Source organism: Podarcis tiliguerta (assembly GCF_965153285.1).
Source record: "Podarcis tiliguerta genome assembly, chromosome: 8".
In the NCBI taxonomy this organism is placed as follows: domain Eukaryota; kingdom Metazoa; phylum Chordata; class Lepidosauria; order Squamata; family Lacertidae; genus Podarcis; species Podarcis tiliguerta.
In genome coordinates, this window is record NC_139541.1 from 33,823,231 (window position 1) to 33,845,535 (window position 22,305).

General features: G+C 41.6%; 1 protein-coding gene across 20 annotated transcripts in view; it reads right to left on the bottom strand.

Moving 5' to 3' along the window:
• Positions 1–202: 202 nt before the first annotated feature.
• The window catches only part of CYLD (CYLD lysine 63 deubiquitinase), a 34,429-nt gene continuing 12,326 nt past the window's right edge, over positions 203–22,305 (bottom strand). For 9 of the 20 annotated variants that reach the window (XM_083454591.1, XM_083454597.1, XM_083454590.1 and 6 more), the window contains exons 6-17: positions 21,037–21,153; positions 18,677–19,056; positions 16,367–16,532; positions 15,166–15,307; positions 13,457–13,579; positions 12,747–12,838; positions 11,406–11,472; positions 9,818–9,950; positions 9,616–9,724; positions 7,894–8,012; positions 7,497–7,713; positions 203–6,290 (exon numbers count right to left, since the gene is read on the bottom strand). In XM_083454591.1, coding sequence (XP_083310717.1) covers positions 6,106–6,290; positions 7,497–7,713; positions 7,894–8,012; positions 9,616–9,724; positions 9,818–9,950; positions 11,406–11,472; positions 12,747–12,838; positions 13,457–13,579; positions 15,166–15,307; positions 16,367–16,532; positions 18,677–19,056; positions 21,037–21,153 — 1,850 coding nt within the window. In that variant the 3' untranslated portion in view covers positions 203–6,105. The remainder of the gene's footprint in view (positions 6,291–7,496; positions 7,714–7,893; positions 8,013–9,615; positions 9,725–9,817; positions 9,951–11,405; positions 11,473–12,746; positions 12,839–13,456; positions 13,580–15,165; positions 15,308–16,366; positions 16,533–18,676; positions 19,057–21,036; positions 21,154–22,305) is intronic. The other 11 variants (XR_014514693.1, XR_014514694.1, XR_014514695.1 and 8 more) reach the window with 3 other exon arrangements.

The window sequence follows — 22,305 nt, forward strand, 5'->3', positions numbered from 1 at the left end:
AATGCCAAAAGTCAAAGAAGAATGGGGAACCTCAGGAAGGCCCCAGGACTCCCCATCTGTGCTATACATTATCACATTTTTCCCCCTTCTGCCCCTCTGCCATGTACAAACCACCCAATGAAGATCATGTAAACACCACAGAATAAACCCCTTGCAAGGATCAAGTGCCTTTCAAAGCTCCCCCAAGTAATTTAGACAGCCATAAAAATGATAAGTTTTAATAAATATTAATACAGAAATAGGATATGGTACAGTCTCTTCTCTGGGAAATTAAGGCTTAATTACAGCAACCCGATATAAAACACTTCTCTAAGCTCTTGGTGGAGACAATCTACCGAGGAGATGACTGCACTCGAGCACAGGATGTTTATTTAACAAAAACACCAGGAATTGTGCAGGCCAATGCAAAACACGCTTTGTTACAACTGCGGAATAAATAAAACCCAAAACCTCAAGAGAGACAGTCTGAAGAAAAAAAAAAAAGTTCCACCTTCACGTTCACACAAACGCAGCTCTTCTGTAACCATCTCAGCCCTGGGAGCATGACACCAGGGTTTGGGCACCATGCTAACGTTGCAACGTCTGCGGGAAAACCTGAAACACGACCTAGAAACAAAATGATTCCACATCCGTAGACATTTCGTTCTGTATATGCGAGTGTTTAAATGTTCACCTTTGTACAGTTGACATGAGAGGATTAAAAGGACAGTTTCAGAATGCCAAAACTACAATGCGCAATACAAAAGAGGAAGGAAACCAGGGTGCGTGTGAGGATTTTGTTTAGTTGTTTTTGAGGGGATGAGATATGTAAAGATGATGCTACTTTTTTTTCTTCTTCTTCTCTACTTCACATCACAATCAGAAGGGAGAGTTCACAGATGCATAACTGCTAGGGAGGAACTGCAACAGCAAGTGATGATGATTTGAAGATGGGAAAACCACCACCACAGATCAAAAACCACCACAAAAAACAGGGCTTATTATATACACCACCTCAACACACACACACAGCACTTTTCAATGGAGGCAGCCCAAGTATTGGGATGCATGCTGTATCACTGTACACAATGCCAGCTCTCGATGCTTCATTGAGTTTAAAATAAGAAAGGCATAAGGAACAAGGCCCCTAAAGTACAGATACGTTCGATTTTGCTACTCCCCACCAACTACCCAGCCAGTGGAGCAGGAGCAGGAGCAGAAGCTCCACAAGTTACATGATCATAAGCAGTGACTTAGCCACCTCAACCGCGTCTCTCATCCTCTTGCACATTTCCACAAGGGTCTTATTTTAAATATTTAAGGCTTCTCATAGAGTCAAGTAACAGAAGCCACAAAAGCAAAGTGGGAAAGATTGCCACAACAACATTCAGAACACAAGTATCAAAACACCAGGATTACGAGCAACAGAACCAGAAAATGCTACAAATGAAGAAGAGGGTGTTTTTCAAAGGTTCAAAAGAAGGGGTCTTTTACTCCTTTCACAGACCATGTGAGGTGGGGTGGGATAAATGGGGCAGCCAAGCCCCCGATTGTTTCCTGCAAGTGGCCCATACATATTTTGCAAAAGCCAAACTATGGCAAGCCACAGGTAATATCTGGCAAGGTAATCTCCTCTCCATTGCAAAGCAGACTTGGGAAGGTGTTTTGCAACAGAACAGGGGAGAAGGGGAGCAGTTCTCAGCTCCGTCCAATGTCCCAGAGCAGTATACCTGAAAGCAAACACAGGTCCTTAAAGCACTGGCGAAGGCCAGGTTACCCTTGATCTAAAGCAATCCCTCCTAAGGAAGTTTTGTTTGCTTTGCATCAAGGGGCTAACCGGGCAAACCATTATGTGTGGCTGCAGCATAAGTAGTCTGAATTTTATAAACAGGATCAAACTTAAAAGATTTCCAGAAAGTTGGACAATTTAAGGTCACAGTTCCTCCACTGCAAAAAAACAACAGCCCACCCCCACATATAGTTTAATCTCCTTCCCAAAGGTTTATGAAAGGTGTTTGACCTGTACAGTTGTAACATGCATTTAAATCTGTAGCTTGTTGCATCCACAAGTCTCAGGAACAAACCCTGTGTACTTTTGCAGTGGAAAGTTCTCCCTCCCTCAAAAATATGAATCATCAGAGAGATGCCTAAAGTATGTATCCAATACATTTCTGCTCTAAAATGCTTTATCCACTTCACTTTTGTCAGTTAACATTTTACCATTGTCTCACCATGATTCAATTTTATGTCTGGCCTCAGATTTAAGACCGGAAAACTACGGCAATTGATGCGAGACCAGGAAGCAGTGTTGTGCCAGGCCCTATTCACACATGCCTCTAGCATAGGCTACCTGCTCAACAGCCTGCAGCAAGTAAGAACGACCTCCAAGAAAACATTTGCCAAAGGTGGTTTTCTTTGCTGCACTGTTTTAAATTATTTAGATTTACTGTCAGCTGCCCTAAGCATTGTGAATACAGTGGAAAGTGTATAAAATGAGATTTCTATAAGTCAATCAATTTCTCTCACTATTGGAAACAGTAGTTTTGCAAACTGTTTGGGTATCTTCAGGGAAGCTGGGAAGGACACACACAAACCTTAGGGCCACAGTTAATAGTTTACAGATAACAGCAGCATAGATGCAAAAGGGGGAATGGTGCAATCTCGTTCTAAATGAATGAGAACAAACACTAGAAAATGTTTAAGTATAAACGGTAGCGGTGTTGGCCTATAAGAAATATCCCAAAATCTGTATTAGGGTTACCAAAATAGCACTAAAGAATACAGCAGCTTTCAAAAAGCTTGGGTACTATATAGAGTCAGGATCAGGCAAAGTGGAAGAGACGGGGGCAGGGGGAGAGAGGAATTGGGGAACTTGGGCCAAAAGAGGGAAGATATCCCCTTCCCACTCTGATCTCAGTTGCTTTGGAACGGGGAGCAGGGATGCTAGCTGGTGCATGAAGTCTCAGTAGAGGCAGAGGAAGGCTTTGATTATTGCGGGGGGGGGGGGGGGGAGGCTGAACAAGAGGTGGTGAGGACTGAACAACATCCGAACAGGAAGGTGCAGCCTTTCCTGGTCAGAACCAGGTGCCCCCTTTGCAGGTGGGGTGAGAGATGACCGCCCCAACGGAGCAGGAACTTGAAAACTCTGCATTTAAGGGAACAAATCACTCCTCATCTTCAAAAGCTTAGGGCAACTTTTGTCACTTCTGAATCCTACTCCTGGATCATGATGCCTGAGCCCTGTGTCTGCTGCTGAGCCTGTACCGTTACTTGCCTGTAGGTCTTTTTTACTTCCAAATTAAGAGCCACTGTCTGTAAATTGAGTGCAATTTAAAACTGAACTTTTTTTTTTAAAAAAGTCTTATTCAAGATGAAGACTTGCCTCATCCTCCTTTATGCCCTCACCCAGAGGGTTGCAGCCAATGAGGAAACAGCAGCCACTTCCAAAGTAGCAGGAAAGAAGTTGTGAGACAGTTGCGGACTAGGGAAAAAATAAGTGGCAGGAGTAGTCATGGGGTTGAGAAAGCCGGTGGCAGGTATTGGGGGCTGGGTAGGAGTCCCAGCCATTTCACTACATAGCTCCAGGGGCTTTTGCCACCTCTGCTATATTGCAGCAAAACAAAGTGGCAACTTAAAAGTGAACCAACACATTTCATTTTATGCGACTTAATACACAGTTCGCATCCCAAACCAAGTGGAATTTAGTCCTATGTAGATGATGCATATACTGCATCCCAAGTGTGAGTGTTTAGCAGGCTTGGATGCTTATGAGGCAACCAGGTGTGTGGGTGCAAGCCTGCACTGCAGCAAAAATTCATCCAAAGCAACCCTAAGTGTGTCTTACTCTCTCCCATTTCTAATCAGCAACCTGACCTAAGACAATTCACGTATCTACCCATTCACCCACCCCAAGCTAAAAAAGAAAAAAAGAGACACTACAATTTCTCCTTGCCACATTCAAATTTTGTTCGTACTGGATGTGCATTTAGCTGCTCTTTTTAAAAACGAAATACTTAAGGCAACTACAACAGGAGATATTTTTCCCACTGCAGAGAACTATTAGACTCAACAGTTCATAAAAATATTAAATACACTACAAGATACTTGAAAGCAACAAGTAACTTTTCATATGTACTGAGCAGCAACTCAAATGGTTTGACTACACACAGACCTTACTTGATCCTTTTAATATAATAAATGTGTAAGTCATCTCCTAAAAAAAGGAAAGAAAATAAATTCAGTCTAAAGCATCAGCTTCCATTTTATAGACTACAGACTTCTGAGCCAATGATGTTTCCTGAGGCAAAAAGCTGAACATACTGTCAAGGATGCCGCCTTGTGCCTTGAACCTTAATATTATGCATGGGTGCCTGGAGAGGATATTTTATCCCAACAACTTGAAGGTATGTATCACACTCTCAAATAAAATACTGTCAAATCCACCTCACAAGCAAGGTGCACCTGATAGTCCCATACAGGAAAGCAGAATAAGGACAAAAGACTATTTTTGGGGTAGCCAACATGGTGGACCTCAACTGTTATCAGGATTCCCATCAGCCCCAACCAGCCTGGCCGATGGTGACAGGTGATGTTGCAGTCCAACAGCACCTGAAGGACACCAGGTTGGCTGCCCCAGCCTATTATTCTGTACTACCTTGATTGGCAATCACACCAACCGTAGGGAAAACCACAGCAACAGAACTTCCTCACCAGTAATGCCTTAGCATAGTGGGCAGTGGAGACATTGTTTCCCCTCAAAGAAAGACTGCGGTGTGCATATACTACACGGCTGAATTCCTTATGTGACCTAGATTTGATTTTCACACACACACACACACACACACACACACTAGAAAAAGATACTTTAAAAAGGTTAGCTCTTTAACATCCCTGCTGTTTTTGAACCTTTCTAAATCAACTTTGCCACCTTCTTTTTACCAATCACAGCTGCAAGTCATAGGATGGTCTTTGACTCTCAGAAGTAAAACTACACTGGAGTCAGAAGTTCCAAGTGACTGGGCAGTGTCAGGGCAGGGGGATTAGAAAATTCATGAAAGCAAACATGCGGGAAGTTTGCTAAGGAGTTTTCCAAACGTAGGAGAATGCCAGAGTATAAGAAGCAGTTTTTAAAAGCAAACTTCCACTGAAAGTCAAGCTTGAACACAGTGCCAATGTAATGGAAATACCTTTCAGAAGAATTTTATGTGGGTGCACCCATTATGGAAGCATGACATCAGAATGAGTCATCCACACAACCTGCTCAGAGATGATCCTGCAAACACCATCCAGTTCACAGAATAGACTGAGTGAGTTGTGTGGATAAAGGAAAATACCGAAATGCTTCCAGCTATGGGAATTAGTCTAAACACCAACTTGTAGCTACAAAACATTTACACCAGCTTAATCTTCGCCGTTTTCCAGCAGGCAACCATTAGCTACAAAGGGAACACTGAGCATTCTTGGTCCAGGGGAATACAATGGAGGAAACAGACAGCTAATGCGTTTTGCACACTCATTCAACACAATAAAGATGTTTTGTTCCTGTTGTGATTTAACTTATACCAGGTCAAAATAAGCAAAACAAAAGCCTCAGTGCCAAGATTCAGGCCAGCATCCAGTGTATTACAGAGGTGAAGTGCCTTGACTGTACAACCTATACAATGCTGGAGAAAACACACATATTAATACAGTCCTCTCCCTTAGGCTTTGTGGTTCCCTGGATGAGGTCTATGCAGAAAATTCCACAAGGCAATTTTGAAACACATAAAACTTCACTCCATGTACACAACTCCTCTGAAATTGCAGCCTAAACATTTTAATAGCTTCATTTAGACTTCTTTTATTTTTTTAGAAAAACCCTACACGCACACGCACACACACGCACTTCCTAGAGTGCAAAATGCTTATTAAGTACTTTAGCAACAGAACATTGCATTGTAAGGTTTTTTCCACCCCTTCTTTAAAATATGCACTTCTTTTGCCATAGACGTTTGCTTTCCACCCCCTTTGAAGCATCCATTGCCGGCAACAGATGCACGAGCAAGTGCGCCGACAGTCCTGCTGAATCTTCTTGGGCCACAGTCAAGTTGCTGGGAAGCTGCTTCCCTTCTTCCAGACGACAGCTTTTCACTTGTACAAGCTCATGGTTGGGCTCTGATACATGCACATATAAGCGTCACAAAGTAGCCTTCGTGCACAGCCTTGAATTCTTCTGGAGTCCAGCGAATGCAATTCCTCAAGGGACATTTTCAGGTACTCGCCAACTTCTGGGCATGGAGTCACTTGAGGGATATTAAAGCCATTCTGTCCTCCTTTTGAGAGAAGGAGAGGGCAGACAGGTTAATTCAAGGGGGTGGGGGGACACAATTCATTACCAACTATGCAGTCCTGAGACTATAGCCTCCCATTGGTGTGCAATGGTAAGGAGCATGAGTTCTCCTTGATGCCAGTTAAATCTCCACCATGTCATTTTTTTAAAAAAAGTTGTAAATCAGTTTGACATTCAATTATAAATCTATTTAAATGCCAATTCTCAACTTCAGGTCCCCACTCCGCATGACCAGGGAATGAAGGAATGAAGACAATGGATAGGACTGAATTGGGGTGGGCAACCTGTAGCCCTCCAGACTTACAACTCCCATTAACCCTGCCTACTGGTGACTGGGGATGACAGGCATTGAGAGTCCAACAATAGCTGGAGGGCCACAGCCTCCCTATCTTAGAGCTAAAGAGAGAGAAGCAAGCTCAACATTTAAGCATGTGGAGGCACTGAGAGCAGGGAGCAGTGGCAACCCCGGATCAACAGATTAGCAAGAGAAGATTGTGGCTGTTTTAAAAAAATCTCCCCTGTAAACAAATGCTTCTTCACTGGAAGGGAAGGTTGCCGGGTGAAGAGATGTGCTGCATCCACTCAGGAGACATTCGTAGTATACAAACTGCCCTTCTGTGTATATTCCACCTATTATAATTGTCATTTTTCCAGTTACTGGATTTTTTAAAAAAGAGTTTTATATCTGAAGGTAAGCTCTTATAAAGGGCACATATTCTGTGCATGTCTTATGCTGGACTCAAAGATCTGACATCCAGTATCCATTCATTTATCACATTTCTACCCTACATTTCTTCCCAAAGGCTCAGGGTGGTATATGTACTTTTGCCCTCTCTTGTCTCTTCACAAGAGCCCTGTGAGGTAGGATTGGTAGGCGAGTGCCAGGTTCAAGGTCACCCACTGAGCTCCATGGCAGAGTGGGATTTGAAGGTGAGTCTCCCTAGCTCTAGTCTTGACACTCACTACTCTATTTCAAGCTTATTTTTACTATATTCTGGGTTGCTATTAACACTGCTCATTCATATTATTAAACAGAGAAGGTTCACTACGTTAAGTTTAATTCAATTTACACTAGTGGCCAAAATTGTGGAAACCTTTTGGAGAAAGTGTATTTCCGAGGTTACGGTTAAGGTTACTCAAAGTTACATGAACCCCAGGGAAGGAAATGAGGCCAATTGAACAGACGTACCATCCCGATCAGCCATGCTGTCAAAGAAGAGCCAAGCAGAGTCTCCCTTGCCGTATTTAACGAAAGCCACATAGTGGCTTGTCTCTATACAAAGAACGGCAAATAACTCCATCTTCTGACAAGGTATGCAGCCGTGTCTCCAATCCCAGTCTGGTAGATCTTTAGGGAGAGACACTGGATTGAATTTATGACTCTGCCTTTTGGGATGAAGGTGAACCTGTAATTGACAAGGAGGGTTAGAATACGTTTTTTGCAAGGTCATCTTCTGCCTTACTGTTTTTCAAAGGAAACCAAATCTCACAGTTCTCTGAGAAGGCACCCACTGCCCCTGGAGAGATTCCTGGCGCTGAGCTCTGAGCAGACACCAGTCCCAAGACATTCTGAAAGAGTAACTTACCTGAGTGTTGCAGGTTTTGCAAAACTGCTTGATCTTCCCAGCAGAAATGTCGGTATCCTCGTAGCATTCTCGGCATTCATACATTGCAAGTCCTCCACAGATACGGCACTGCCTAGGAGCTGTATTTAGCAAGATGAAACTATCAAAATTGTGTATGAACAGTGGAAGCAGGTGGAAGCAGCCATCCCTTCAAAGCTGTGTTAGTCAGCATGAACATGTTAAGACAACATAGGCATGCCTTAATATAAACAGGGGGGGAGGGGTGCTTTTTATAGCAAATCATGATTTTGTGTACAAAAATTGGGTGAAAGACTTAACACAGTTTGATATACTGTTGAAACCGAACAAGGCGACACTCCTACACTCCAACAATGGAGTGATTTCTCCAAGACTGAAGCAAAAAGAAAAGCAACAGCCCTGTTTATAGCACATATATTTCATTCATGAACGTTTATAAAAGAAATGCATCAGTGAAATAAATCTCTACTCTACAGACACAAGCCATAAAGAATTCCTTCAGTTTTAAATTCATGCAAAAAACACACCAACCCTCATGGTTGGTTGAGGGAAGGTGAACAAAATGGATAGAATGCTTCCATTCATAATTTTGATGAGAAAAAGAAAATACTTTTCCAAAGGGCTACACACAGAAATTAAGCTGAGTTCTTCTTCTATTTAACAATTGATAAGCTGATGGAGAAGAAGAAGAACCTGAAGGCCCCCAAAGTACCTCTGAAACTTAGCAGAATGGACAGGATGGGAGACTGCCAGGGAACTCCATACACACCTAGAGTGAAGTACTTGTGACTTTCTAGATGTTGCAGGACTACCATTTCCTACAGACCCAATCAGGTGTTAAGATCAGCGGAGAGACCCTATTGGTCATTTGACCACTCCCAAAAGCTTGAAAGAGGGGGGGGTAGGTGGCAGCCCAAGAAAAGGTATTATCAGTGGCTGCCCCTAAGTCGTGATACTTCCACCCCACAAATGGCATCTTCATTATATAGCTTTTGGTGAATGCTGAATAAACAGCACTTTATGCTGCCTTTTGACACTTGTTTTATTTCATAAACTTTATATACAACTTGACTGTAGAAAAAAAACTCTACGTGTTTTTGAGGTGCATATCTTTAGAACCCACCTTATTTTTGTGATTTTAAGTTGTTTTAAACTGTTTTTTTCATGTTGTGCTTTAATGGTTGCAACCCAGAACCTTAGGGCGGAGAGTGGATAATAAATTATAGCCAGCATCCCTGTTTATTGTCCAGGGGTTAATGGGAGTTTAGAGGCCAGCAGTATCAGGAGAACCACAGATTCACCAGTCCTGCTGTATATGTTCCAAGTTTCCTGATGGCGGGTAAGACTACCAGTGTAATAAACAAGGTCTGGAAAAATGGGTCCAGTTTTGTATGTATATAAACGTCATCTATCCTGACAAAAAGAGAATGAAGGCAGAAGGCATTGTGGTCAAGGCTGGACCACCCCTAAAGCCTGTCCACAGTCAACCACCAATATGCTGTTCTCCTAATATTTTGTGAGCAGAATGTTAGACAAAATTTCTGTTAACGGAAATAAAATATGCCAAATAAAATATGATTCACGTGGCTCATAGCACCACCAGTCTGTGCAGTAGCCAAACACCACCAAATACCAGAAGAAATAAAACTATTTCTAAATACTCTATGATCAGCCATAGTGTCATGAACAATCTTTTATGCTCACTGTCTTCCAGTAGGTCTGTGATATTTAATTCCAGTGATGGAAAGATTTTGTTGAACATTTTGAAGTCCTTTCCAAATCGAGGCATCTGAATAATCAGACATGAGGGTGCCTAGCAAGAGCCAAGAAAAAAATGCGGCTGTTTTAGTGAAATTATATATCCAATGGGTAAAAATTTTATGAAAGCAAATAATATCCTCCAAACCTCTGCAAATTTCAAGTTGCTGTTGATAAAAGACCATTCCAGTAGCTGCTGAATTGTAGGAACTCCAACCTTCTCATTCTTGTCCATAAAAATCTGATAGAAGTAGCAGTCTTGAACCTTTTGACCAGCTGATCTAAGAAAAGAGAGTATTTTCAAAACAGATTTTGATAAAAAATGATAAGGCTTAATGATGAACAAGAGGACATTTAACTATTCTTTCATCCATTTGGACAAATGTGTTCTGTTACAAAAACTAAAAAATAACTTTGGGAAAGAGTAAGCATTTTGTAAGGCTATTTTAAAAAACAGAGCTGGATCCAGATTATGTTAGCTGATCTCAAGTCCCATTGTTTTCAACTGGATTTAAGTCATGATTTGTCACATTGTGGGATCCAAGTTCAACTAATTTAGTCTTAATCCAACCTTCTTTTCCTACATGGGTGTTCAAGACAGTGTTTAAATCCTCTCAACAGATTACCACCGGTTTGTCAGCTATGAAGTTCCAACTAAGAGATATAGAAATACCTGTTGGATTACCTGGGTTTCAGTGTTTTTTGACAGCGCTTTCACTATTATGTATCAATTAAGACCATTCATAACAAAACGAATACAGTAATGTTGACTCCCATAATTCTGAAATGAATGTTCAGTTATACAGATTGTAACCGCTGTTTAACAAGGGTCATTTGTACCCAAGCAGATGTACTGCTGAATCATATTTAATACTTAACAAGGGAGAGCCGGGGAAGGGAAAGTTTGCATGACTGTGAAGAAGGAATGGATATGAGAGCTTGTGCGGGCATCCCAAACACTCAATATGACAAGGATGAAACTAAAACTGCTTTATATTTACTAACTTGCCTGGTAGTCATAGCCAATCAGGAATTCAATGCAGGGGAAATTCAAGCTACTAGTTTATCAGGTGAGCAACTTTGTGTGCTTATTAGGCAGAGCTAAATTTTTGGCCCAGTGTGAACATGTATAAAAAACTGGATTGTATACAGTACAACACACAGACACCCTTCCCAAAATCATAGCAATTTTTGGAACAGAGGTGTGTGTGGGGGGGGATCCTCAATGTCATAAACAGTAGTACAAAATCTAAAGAGATACACAACTAAAGGCCCATACACTGAAGACCACTAGTTACTAGATGCCCCCCTCTTTTTTACTAGTCTGCTTTTAGTGATAGGAGGGGCTGGTGGTGGGTTTTGTTATTTTTTTAATAGCAAACTAAATATGTAGGCTGTGATTTTACGTGGGGTGTAGACAAGGCAGTCATGGAAATGCAGGGGGCTGCCAGAAGGAGGGGCAGAGTGCTTAGTCCTGCCCCCCACCCGGCATCCTGTAACCCACTTGCCTGTGTAAAGTTCCTTGTTGCCTATGATCACCAGGCAAAGGATTAAGCTCAACTCAGTTTTCACAGCATTTCCATCATAAATCAATGTCTTGAATGCAGTCAAACTTCTAGAATTTTATACCTCCAAAAAAGCAGGTTTGAATTCAACCAAACATTCTCTGAACGCTCATGTTCCTGGAAGTCCGAAACTTCATTTTGAAACATGACTTAAGCAGAGGAATATTTTACCTTATTTTTAACAGTGGCTCTACTCTCAAAATATGATGAAACAAAATATTCAAGAATTCTTCAGGATCTGGGGGAAAAGAGAGTTGTATATCAAACAAAGACTAATATGTAAGACCCAAATAATTTTAAAATAAATGTTCACATAAAAAATCATTTTAACCAAACTGGAAAAGAGCAGGGAGCATATTTTATAAACGGTTGAATACAAAAGGATTTATAAAAACAGTTAAATAGTCAAGATTATCAAGACTCAATTTCTCCATTATCATTCTAAAAAAAAAATACAAACTTAGCTGAAACTCTCCAATATTCTAATGACATTATTATGCGCACAAAAAAGAATATAGTACATTAACCTAGCTATATTAAGCATTAGCCACCTCATACCCAACATCACTCAGGAATTCTAAGCAGAAAAAACCCCAGCTGTTATGAAATCACTGGTTGAAATAAGTGCCATTTCAAAATATTCAAAATGGCACCCAATGGTATCCAAATGATTTCAGGAACTTTTGTTGCAATATCTTAAGACGTGTCCAAATGCATAGCTAACAAACAACTTTCCAAAACATGTAGTGGATTGTCTCTAAAATATGCTCTTAAAAAGCCATATAGCCAGAAATATAGTATAAGCAGAGTATCAGAGCACAAGAGAGTTAAACTAAAACTTTGAGGGCGGAAACAGATTGGGTTGTATCCAATCAGGTCATTCCATAAGCACAAGGACTGCGCAATGGAACCTCCCCCTCCTCTTCCCACATGCCCCCTGCACCAATCCCAAACCAGCTCTGGAGGACTGGGGAACCTCCAGAACAGATTGGAGGTAGCGTCAGACAGCAGGGAGGAGAGGAATGAGAAGTTCTGTTGAGCAAATGGAAATCCTTGCACTTTGTTGGATCCACCGCTTCCTGATCTTGGAGACTGTTCTAAAGCATAATAAATATATAGAAGCATATTTACATAAACGTATCCGCTTGCTTTCTATAATAGCTCCTGGAAAAATACATTAATTTAGTCAGGAGCATCATGTTTCAAACTTTTCTGATCTAACTCTGAAATGGGTGGTATTTCAGATTTTTTGCTGATAAATAGTAACGTTCTGACAGTCACTAATAACTTTGGCACCAGCTCAGAACCATCTCTCTCAGTATCACTCACAATTCAGAACTTTCAGTTTGTAACCGAAACACCCATCCCTATTCACTCCCTTTCCCTCACCAATGCTATAGAGTTTGGTAAAGCTCAAATAAAATTGTGTTTTATTTTTGGTAATCCACTTTGGGATATACAATGAAAAGCAGTATATAAACTTCTTAAATAAAAAGAAATAAATCAAGTTACCTTTCTCTTCAGAGGTAAACCCTGAAGCTGCTTCCACTTTTTCCAGGATTTTCCTCAGCTTCATTATTTTTGTTGCACACACATATCCATATCTAGAATAAAAAGATGAAGAGTCTGAGGAGAGAGAGTAATGGTGAACCTCAGAGGGATATGGAGCTTTAAGGCACATGGGGATACACAGAACTGGCAGAATGGGTAACTATAAAACTTCCTTGTTTCACACATTAGTAGAGCAGAATGAGAACAAGCAACAAAGAAAATGCTAAGGTAACCTAATAATGGGCTCTCAGTTTCTGAGCCCCACATTTTGAAGAAGTATATCGGTTTTCTGAATTGAGGGCAATGCAGCTATACTCAGAGCCAGCTTGTTTCAAAGCCTCCATACATATTCTGAATATATGCAACATTCTTCCAACTGCTCTTCTAGGAATGAAAACAAAGGGCCCTTTCATTTTCTCAAAGTCGTTTCCAAACTTTCTGCTTTCAAGGAATTCTGCCAAAGAAATACCCGCATGTTACATAGGATTCTGGATCACGCTCTAGGGTGCAGGCCACATATCTAAGCCTTCACCATCTGCCTATATTTGCCAATAATACACTCGGCTCTTCACCTATCTATACATTGTACAGGGAAGACTAGAAATGGTAAGCAAGGAATACATTTTGAAAACTATTGAAAATTTTGAAACAATTCATTTGCCCGTACTTACATTCTGAGAGGATTGACTATCTCTGTCCGCAGAAGCTCTTGAGTTTCACTGTAATATTCTACATCATTTTTCTCTTTTGGTCTGAGCAAGACTGTGTCCAAAACAGAGCTGAATGCAAACAGGCTGAAAGAGGGGAGAAGCTAATTTCAATCTGGAAACACAGCAGCAATAGAGGATACCCTAAAGCTGAGGTGCTTGTGAAGGGCATCTCACTCTTGCATTGCCACTATGGACTGCTGCTACTAACAGAAGAAACTAGAACTATTCCTTACTGCCAGCAAGAGGATCTGAGTTTTGGCAGGGAATTGTTCCAGTCTTGCCAAAAGCTGAGGCTACTATGCATACTACCTTACACTTTACAAAGGAAGTTTGAGCCACTTTGCATAGTATACAGAATGTGAACTCTACCATCAAATATTAAAAGGAGCAGCAAGTAGAATAAGGAGCAGACTAGAAGGAGGAAAGATGAAGTTAGCCAATTTTGATTGAAAGACATCAGAAGCATACCATCCCTCCCAGTTTCTCGAGGGGAAAATGCAAGCTTGCTGCCAGGGTGAGATTCAGCCAAAGCTGTCAAACAGCAGCCAGAAGTGCAATCCCACTCTCAAGAGATTATGATACTCAATACGACTGTCATACAATGAAATGAGAGCCTTCAGAGAGGGTTTTTCCTTTATTTTTATGTTTATTTATTGACAGTTTTATGGCAGAGAACTCACAGTCATCTACTTCCTGGAGAGAACAGCTGGTTAAGGGGCTGGCTGCTACATCACAATTTTATGTGATCTAGCAAGCAGATGTGGCTCTGCTACTACCACCCTACATGAAAGTGGAGGGGAAGAACTCTAAACCCTATGGAAAGTTTTAAGCCAGTAGCACAGGGATGAGGAATCTGCAGCCCCTGGATGCTGATGAACTCCCATCATCTGTGACCACTGGCCATAAGGACCAGGGCTGATGGGAGTTGTAGTCCAACAACCTCTGGAGGGCCACAGGTTCCCCATCCTTGCTGTAGAAGACAGTGAGACAATGACAGGGAAGGATCAGGTGCTCTCCAACTGGTAATGTAGATGGTGTGCTTTTTTGCCTGGCTGCTATTGCTACTCTCATGTTTGCTTGTTTTTTGTAAACATGTATTTTTGCGTTATTGAGACAGGTGTGTTTGCTGTGCCAAGGAAGCACAACAAATCAGAGTTAATTTTGCAATTTCTGGCTACTTCAGACTCCACTGTAATGGCCATCTATCACAAAGAGCTAGGTATTCTGTAAGTGCAATATAAATACAGAGGCTGGTCGTGTTACATCCCATACTGTGGACAAGGCCACAGCAGAACCCCAGTAGTGTCACCTCATTTGATCCATTCACAACCTTCCCCATGGACCTTCACCTGCCACTACTTCCTCCTCCTCATCCACTCATCCAGCCATGCAAGAGGCAGTGAGGTGCTTCCCAGCCTCCCCAAAAAGAAATCTGACACAGCAGATCAAGATTAAAGCATCAGGAAATGGCTTCACTGAGAAAATCACCCACACTGAATTCCTCACCTTTCCAGGTCAAGCTACTTTCAGTGAACTCCATTCATTGCACAGCGAAGCACAATAGACGGCTGTCACTCTACTGAACTTTCATCTGAAATATTTGCGCTGTTTGTTGTGCACTCATGTCCTTTCCCCTCATCTAGGCGTTCAAAGGACAGCTCCTTACTTACCAGAACAAGGTGGAATCCAGATAGCAGGAGTTATAGTGACCCTGAATTCCTTTCTTCTTTCCAATCATTGTTTCTAGACCTTCTTTTTCCATTTTGGGGGGAGTGTTTTCTTCAACCACTTCACTTAGGTAACCCCCAAAAGCTTAAAGACAAAAGGTTGAGAGTAAGTAAGGGACTCAAACTCCTTCGTGGATCCAAGAGTTGCAGCAGCAAGGGAGAATGAAGTGGCAGTGTTTGTCCTTGGAGGAACTGAGAAGCAGATGGTGAGGCCTCAGGGGTTCTTTGACTGGTATGGCTTGCATAGAAGTAGCTACCTGCTCCTCCTTCACCACCTCACTCCCTTGGCTTTGGCGGTTTAATTTCTCCCACATACACAACCAAGCCATATCTGATCATCCTGCCTCCCTTTGCATCTGGACGTTCTTGCAATTTTCTCAAGTGCCTCCCCCCGCCAGACTTTTTTGCCCTCGGACAGGGCAGGGGGCTGTGCATCATGAAAATAACTTCTTCCAACACAGAACAAAGGTAACCTGCTAGCAATAACAAACCAACACTGAAGATGCTAGGGTGAAGTTAAGGAGGACAGTTCATACATGTCAAAAAGCTCAAGTGTCCCAAGCCTGTAGTACTTTTCATCTTCAGTATCCATAAAAAACAAGGATCTAAAACCACAGAGGCCATCTTCGTGCTGATCCTTCCAAATACTAGCTATAACTGACACTAATTTCAAATATACTGCAGATGCCTTAAGTGTAGGAAGCAACAGCATGAAAACTAGCATTTCTTTTACAGTCTTTTCTTACTTAATAAAGTCTACTGGTTGCCAATTTGCTACTGAGCCCAGTGTTCAACACAGACATATAAAGCCCTACTTGACTTGGGTCCGAAATACCTGACAGAGCGCTTTTCCCCACATCAGCCTGCCCGGATGCTGGAGCTATTGTTACCGTCCTGGGCTCCTTCAGGATGAAGGGCAGGATGGGAATTTAGTAAACAATAAAACAATAATCTGCTTGTTCAAGAGTTTTTCATTTGTTACCCATTTGAACTAGGTTTTGTTTTGTTTTTAAAAAACCTTTTGAAGGTGGTAACTATAAATAAATTGATATGGAAATGTATTAAATCTACTCCTAATCGAGAGAGACTTAATTTTACATGGCTAGATAGAAATACGAAACAGAGGGAAAGAAAAGAGCAATACCTAAGGAGTTGCAGCGTTCAATCTGGTTGGACACAGGCTGCAATGAAGCAAATCTGGAATCTGGCCTGCAGCTCTTCAACTTAACGAAGAGAGCCTTCTTGGGTGCACAGGTAAAGTATCGAGTTCCTTTAAATGTTCCATCAGTACAGCCTGCACATTCGTCTTCCTGGAAAAGGCAAACAGGCAGACTTACCTGCCTTAATGGAAAAACTAACACATGCAGCACCTTGGAAGCTATTCCTTAGTATCATATTTGAAGCACCTAATAGTTTTTTGGCTATGAAGCCATGATCTGGGTGCAATCCTGTAAGCATCGTCCAGTCTCCCCAAGAGCCTCTGCCGACAAACGGCCAAAAGAAATGGCAGTCAAGCAACAGCAGTGTTTGACAAGGTTGCACTGTGTGTGCCAAGTCTGCCATATCAGCTCTAAAGGGTTGACCTGATTAAGCCACAGCAACATCATGCTAAAAGCCACATTAAGCAGTGCCATCTTCTCTGAAAATTCTATTTACAATTGTAAAACTATTTTGGTGGGGAAAACCTAAGTCAACGGAGAAAGAGACCACCTATCTAAACACTCAAAACTCATGGACAGCTCAACATAGGCATTTGGAGAGAGCAAATCCAAGTGCTTTGCGTACCTTTTGAATAAATAGCTCAAAACTTTCATTTTTAGTCTGCTAGCCCATTGTAGGTGATAGGGGAAAATGAAAATATGAGTGCATTCTATTTTTCACCACCCCAAATTTTCCCCAAGTGTGATGATGGATTGTTCTGCTTCCCTCCCACAAAACACATCAGCCCACAGCAAGTTCCATGGGGAATTACTGTATGCAAAGGTACCATCATTTGTTTAGCCATGCGGGAGTTGAGCATGCATGCTATTAATTCTTAAGTGCAATGATTTTAAGGATGCTGTGCAGTACAATCTCTCTCTAATGTCAACATCAATTCATTATGCCCAAAAGTTTTTTTGCCACTTGCTAAGAAAATAGCTTACTAGCTAATATAGCAATACATATACAAGCAACAGGTTTCAACACCAGTTTACATTTCCTGTTGTAATTTGCTTCTTTACAGGGAGAAAGCAGATACTGAGTACATGTAAACTACGATAATTAAACAAGTTTTACATTGTGAGTGTATCCTGCATCTAAAATACTATCATCCTGCTGGTATTTAGTGGCTTTCAAACAGTTTCAGGAAGGAGAAGGTCCAATAATGGCAGAGAGGCTTCTCTGGAAAACAGCTTGCTTATATTCCCCAGCAATATAAAGCTACAGAGGGGACTCGGCAAGTGTGCCTTATAACATGCCCAGCGGATGCAGGATGGCAGCAAGGCCCAACAGATCTCACCAGTACCCTGCACATACACTTCTTGAGTGCCTTTTCCCAGAAGCTTCTGCAGCATGCAAGGGGTTCAATGTTGATGTGGAAAGGGATCCCTCAAGTAGAAAAGTTTTTAAAATGCAGTTCTTTAACCTAGAATTCCTGGCAGAAAGCACTTCCTTTGAGACTGTCTTGCCACATGAACAGAAAAGGTCAGACAACTCCAGGTTCAAGGCCATTAAACAAGGCAAGAATCTCAGCTTTTCAAATAGTCATGGAATCACTGAGTGTATGTACACACATACACACTGGATCCATACTATTCCAGCTGCTCATTCACCTCTTTATCACTGCAACTGACCTGGATACAGTATCTCCATGCTACTCTTTCCAGTCAAAGCCAAAGGGGCAGCACGGAAAGGAGAGGTGCAATTCTGCCACTTTTCTGCTTGCCTGGAAACACAATTGTTACTTGCCTCTGTCAAGGAAGGCAAGAGGTAAACTGAACATCTATTTGAAGAGGTAAGTGGGGCAAGGTAAATCTGTGCTGTGAACCACGCTACAACTTTTCACACTGCTAAGAATCAGATTCTACTGATGCCACAAGTTTGAACTACAAAGTTCAGCAGAACAAGAGCCCTCTGCAGGTGTCGTCCCCCTCCCCACGCAATTACCAACCTTTTTAAGGGGAGTGCTTCTGTGTCCCACCCCACTCTGCCAACAGCCCCCAAGCCTCTGCAGCAGGGAGATGTTTCTGTTCATGAGGGCTCCACATGCAGTTTAGAACTATGATCTGGAGGACTGTGGAAGTGGTGACTGCGATACAAGAAGCACGCCCTGCTCTCCCAATCGCTATGTGATGGTAACTGCGCAGAGGGGAGAACACCTGAATAGGGCTCAGGTGTTTCTTAAAAGAAAAGAAGAAGTAGCCAGACATAAAATGGGCAGGAGTGGCAAACTTTTGAAACGAACGTTATTTACCAGTTCAAGCCCCGCTAGCACTTCGTTGACTCCCGGAGGCTGCCCAATCCAACGGATTACTCCGTAGAAAGGTGGGTTCTCTTTTACTTCCGCCAAGGAACCTGCTTCTAGCCCATGCATGTTGATGGGCGCTACCATCGGCGGTGTGCTCTCCTGGGTGGCCCCTGCGTTCCCCTCTCCAATAACCGACTGTACAGATAAAGAGAGCGGACTGTGTCCAATAGCATTGCTGCCGCTGGACATCTTAGTCAGACTGAAAGGCAGGGAATGGAATCTGTTTTCGGCAGATAAAGTGTTCGTTGGGGGAGGCTGCAGCGGCGGCGAAGAGTGCCCAAACCCAGTAGAGGAGTCGTTAAGGGACTTTGCAGAATCTTCAGCAACTGTTGAATTGTTTTTAGAAAAACAGTAAATAAGCATATGAATTAGAATAATATTTACTAAGTGTCTGAACTAATGCTGTGTGCTTTCTACACAAAAGGAGTAAAATATGCATGGCATCTCTCTCTTGCACTAGATTCTATTCTGAAAGAATGACCTACTTATATTTAAAACAGCATACTCTGGCAATTGCTCAGAAAAAGCCAAGCGAGATGAGGTAACAAGGGACAGGCATTTTCCCCATCATTTTTCCAAGGGAGGGATGGGGGAGAGAACGAAGAGACTCAGGCTACAATCCTATACACACATTTATGGGAGTAAGCCCCATTGGACATAATGAGACCTACTTCCAAGTGCATATCTATGCTCTTACTCTGACAGAAATCTTCAGAGGAAGCAGAAAGATCAGAAGGACATCAGATTTTTCTTTAATTTGCCAGTCAACAAAACTGATGAACGTTTAGCTGCAATGTAAGGATGTTACTTTAATTACAACTAAAGGAGTGGTTTTTCTACTAAATTCTATGAAACTGGTGTTCTTGCTACCAGTCTTCTGCGTTGATCCCAACCTGCACTGAATGTTTGTGTTTGTTGGGGTTCTTGCATGCTTTCAGTTCATGCAGGCATCAGAAGTACCATACAAGTTTGGCCTTTGCTCTGTACAAACTGTATGTACACCCTATAAAGCTTTCCTCTAGTTTCCTCTCCAGTGCACAGGGTTCCTGTGGCAGATGGGTTCTTCAGGAGACAAGCTGGCACGGAAAGGGTTCCCTGAACGTAGAAAGTGTGGAGACCACTGTTCTGTATTCTTCAAAATGTAACTTCCAGGGTGCATTCTGCATTTGTGTTGGCAGTTTATTATTATTAAAGAAGACTATTGGGCAACTCATTAACTACAATCCCATATGCGGAGAGATGGAAAACAATGCATTTGTACTACAGATTTACCCTGGTTACACACTACTAGCTTAACTGTTGTGGCTTAAAACATTAGGAATTGTAATTCAGCACAGCTAACAAGAATTCACTTAGAAAATACTGTTCTCTTTCCTCCATCCCCAAATTACAATTCCCAAAGTTCCCTGGGGAGAAGCAAACCTAGAATGTGTGCAGTGTAAATGTTCTCAGAAAAAGAAAATGAAGGAACTGGGGAAAACATATACAACAGAAAGATTTAAACTGAATTTCATGATGCATGTTGACTTAGCTGGGTCCTGTGTCTGAAAAAAACCTGAATGCTGCCACTCTGTAATGGAAAAGTCTGTAATTCAAAAATGTAAGTTTGCACCCCAACCTAATTCTAGCAAAGGCAGGACCTGTCAACTCAGAGGTTCCAAATAATAAAGTCACCAACACTACCTGAAGATATGTAAATAAATCATGAGTCAATGCTCAGCATATGAGATCACAAGCTGAGATAGTGGTAAGTTACTATTTATAAGCATCTTGCATCCTGTGCCTACAGTCCAGCTGGTCTAATAAGAAGACTAGGCTCAAATGTGCACAGAATGTAGCCTAAGGAATTATCTATTATGGCTGAAAAGCTCAAGTTACTATGTGAGATGTGCCAAGTAAAATGCCTTGAGTTATTCAATAAACTTAGGCCAGGATCCAAAGAAGGAAAACTAACATTGTGAGCCCACTCATTTTTCTCAGAGCCCCCAACCATAGCAAACTGCTTCAGAAAAAGAGGGCAATTTTCAAAAGCAGTTTGTATAGGGGTCAGCTGTGCAAATGAGACAGTAAAATAAATTCCCCTGGGCTAGCACCAAGCCCCCTCATGTGAGCTTAAGTAGCTCTTTGGATTCTGGCCACTACACAGGATAATAATACACATCTCAACTGAAGTAAGCCCTTTAAAAAGTCTTTTGTTAGGGAGTACACACAAAATGTGGCCAGAATAATCTGAAGGCAGTATATTTAATCATCATATAATTTGTTATTACGCCTGTGATCAAACTTAATGTCTAGTCTCTCATTACCTTCATCAATACACCATGTGTTTTTTGATTTCATCTGTGGTTGGGAATCTACTGAAGAGCCATTTAAAGTGTAGAAAATTTCTGATCTGTTTCTATTTCCAGGGTCTGAGAGTGCACCTAAGACACAAACCATGTCATAAAGGAGACAAAGGGGAGGAAAAAAACATAAAAAATGCTGCATTATGGAAAAAAACAAGCCTTACAGTCCTTTAAACCAAGTCTTCCTGCTAAGCTTATTAAGAGTAGGGTCTGTAAAAATGTCATTACCAGAGTCTAACTTGTACAACTTTAAGAAAGAAACCTGCCAATCATCTGGTCCAATCTCTGCAACAAAGGTATAACCCCCTTGGCACCCATATTGTTAATGTTCTCAGCTTGCATTTTCAAGCTACACATAGAGAACCTTTCAAGTTGCAAACAATTAACTGTACCTCTTTAACCTCCTCCATCTCCTATTCAGTGGAACTCTGTTCCCTTTATTACTTGCAGGAACAATTCAAAAATATGGAGCTTTCACTTCAGAATGTTTACTTCCAAAGGAACGTACATGGAGGATTTAATTGGCCACTTTAGGTTAGAATTACTTGACCTTTCTGCTCTTAGAGAAGTAGCTGTCTTTAAGATGCTACAAGGTTTTGTGGGTTTTTTTGCTGCAATGGGATGAACACATTTCTTAATGGATCAGCTTCTGTTGATTCCTCCATAAGGTTCACACATTTGATGAAATGGACTCTAGCCCACATAAGTTCCTGCCATAATACATTTGTTAGCCTTTAACAGGCTGCAAATTGCAGTAATAACCACTTTTAATGCTTTCCAGAGCAATGGAACAAAGTGCTTTATCCGTTTATTATCTTTATTTGTTAAATTAATATTTCACCTTTCCATCAAAAGATGCTGAAGGTGACTAAAAGAAAAAATACAAAGCTTAAAAACATCCCTTAAAACCAACACACACAACAGCCAGTTGCCCAAACTGCAACTTTTACCTTAGCTATAACAGTCAACTTATGAGGCTAAATGTTATGTCTGAATAAAAGTGTATTTGCTTCCCAGCACAAGGTCATCAGAGACGGGCTAGTCAGGACTCCCTTGGCAAAGAATTCCAGAGTCTAGAAGCAATCACCAAGGTAGCACTCTCTTGAGTTACCAACGGACGTGCTTAAGATGTTGGTAAGACAGGAAGAGGGACCTCTACCAAAGATCTAAAAAAAAACACCAGGCATGCTTGAATAGGAAAATACGGTCTTTCAGGTATCTGGTCCCCAA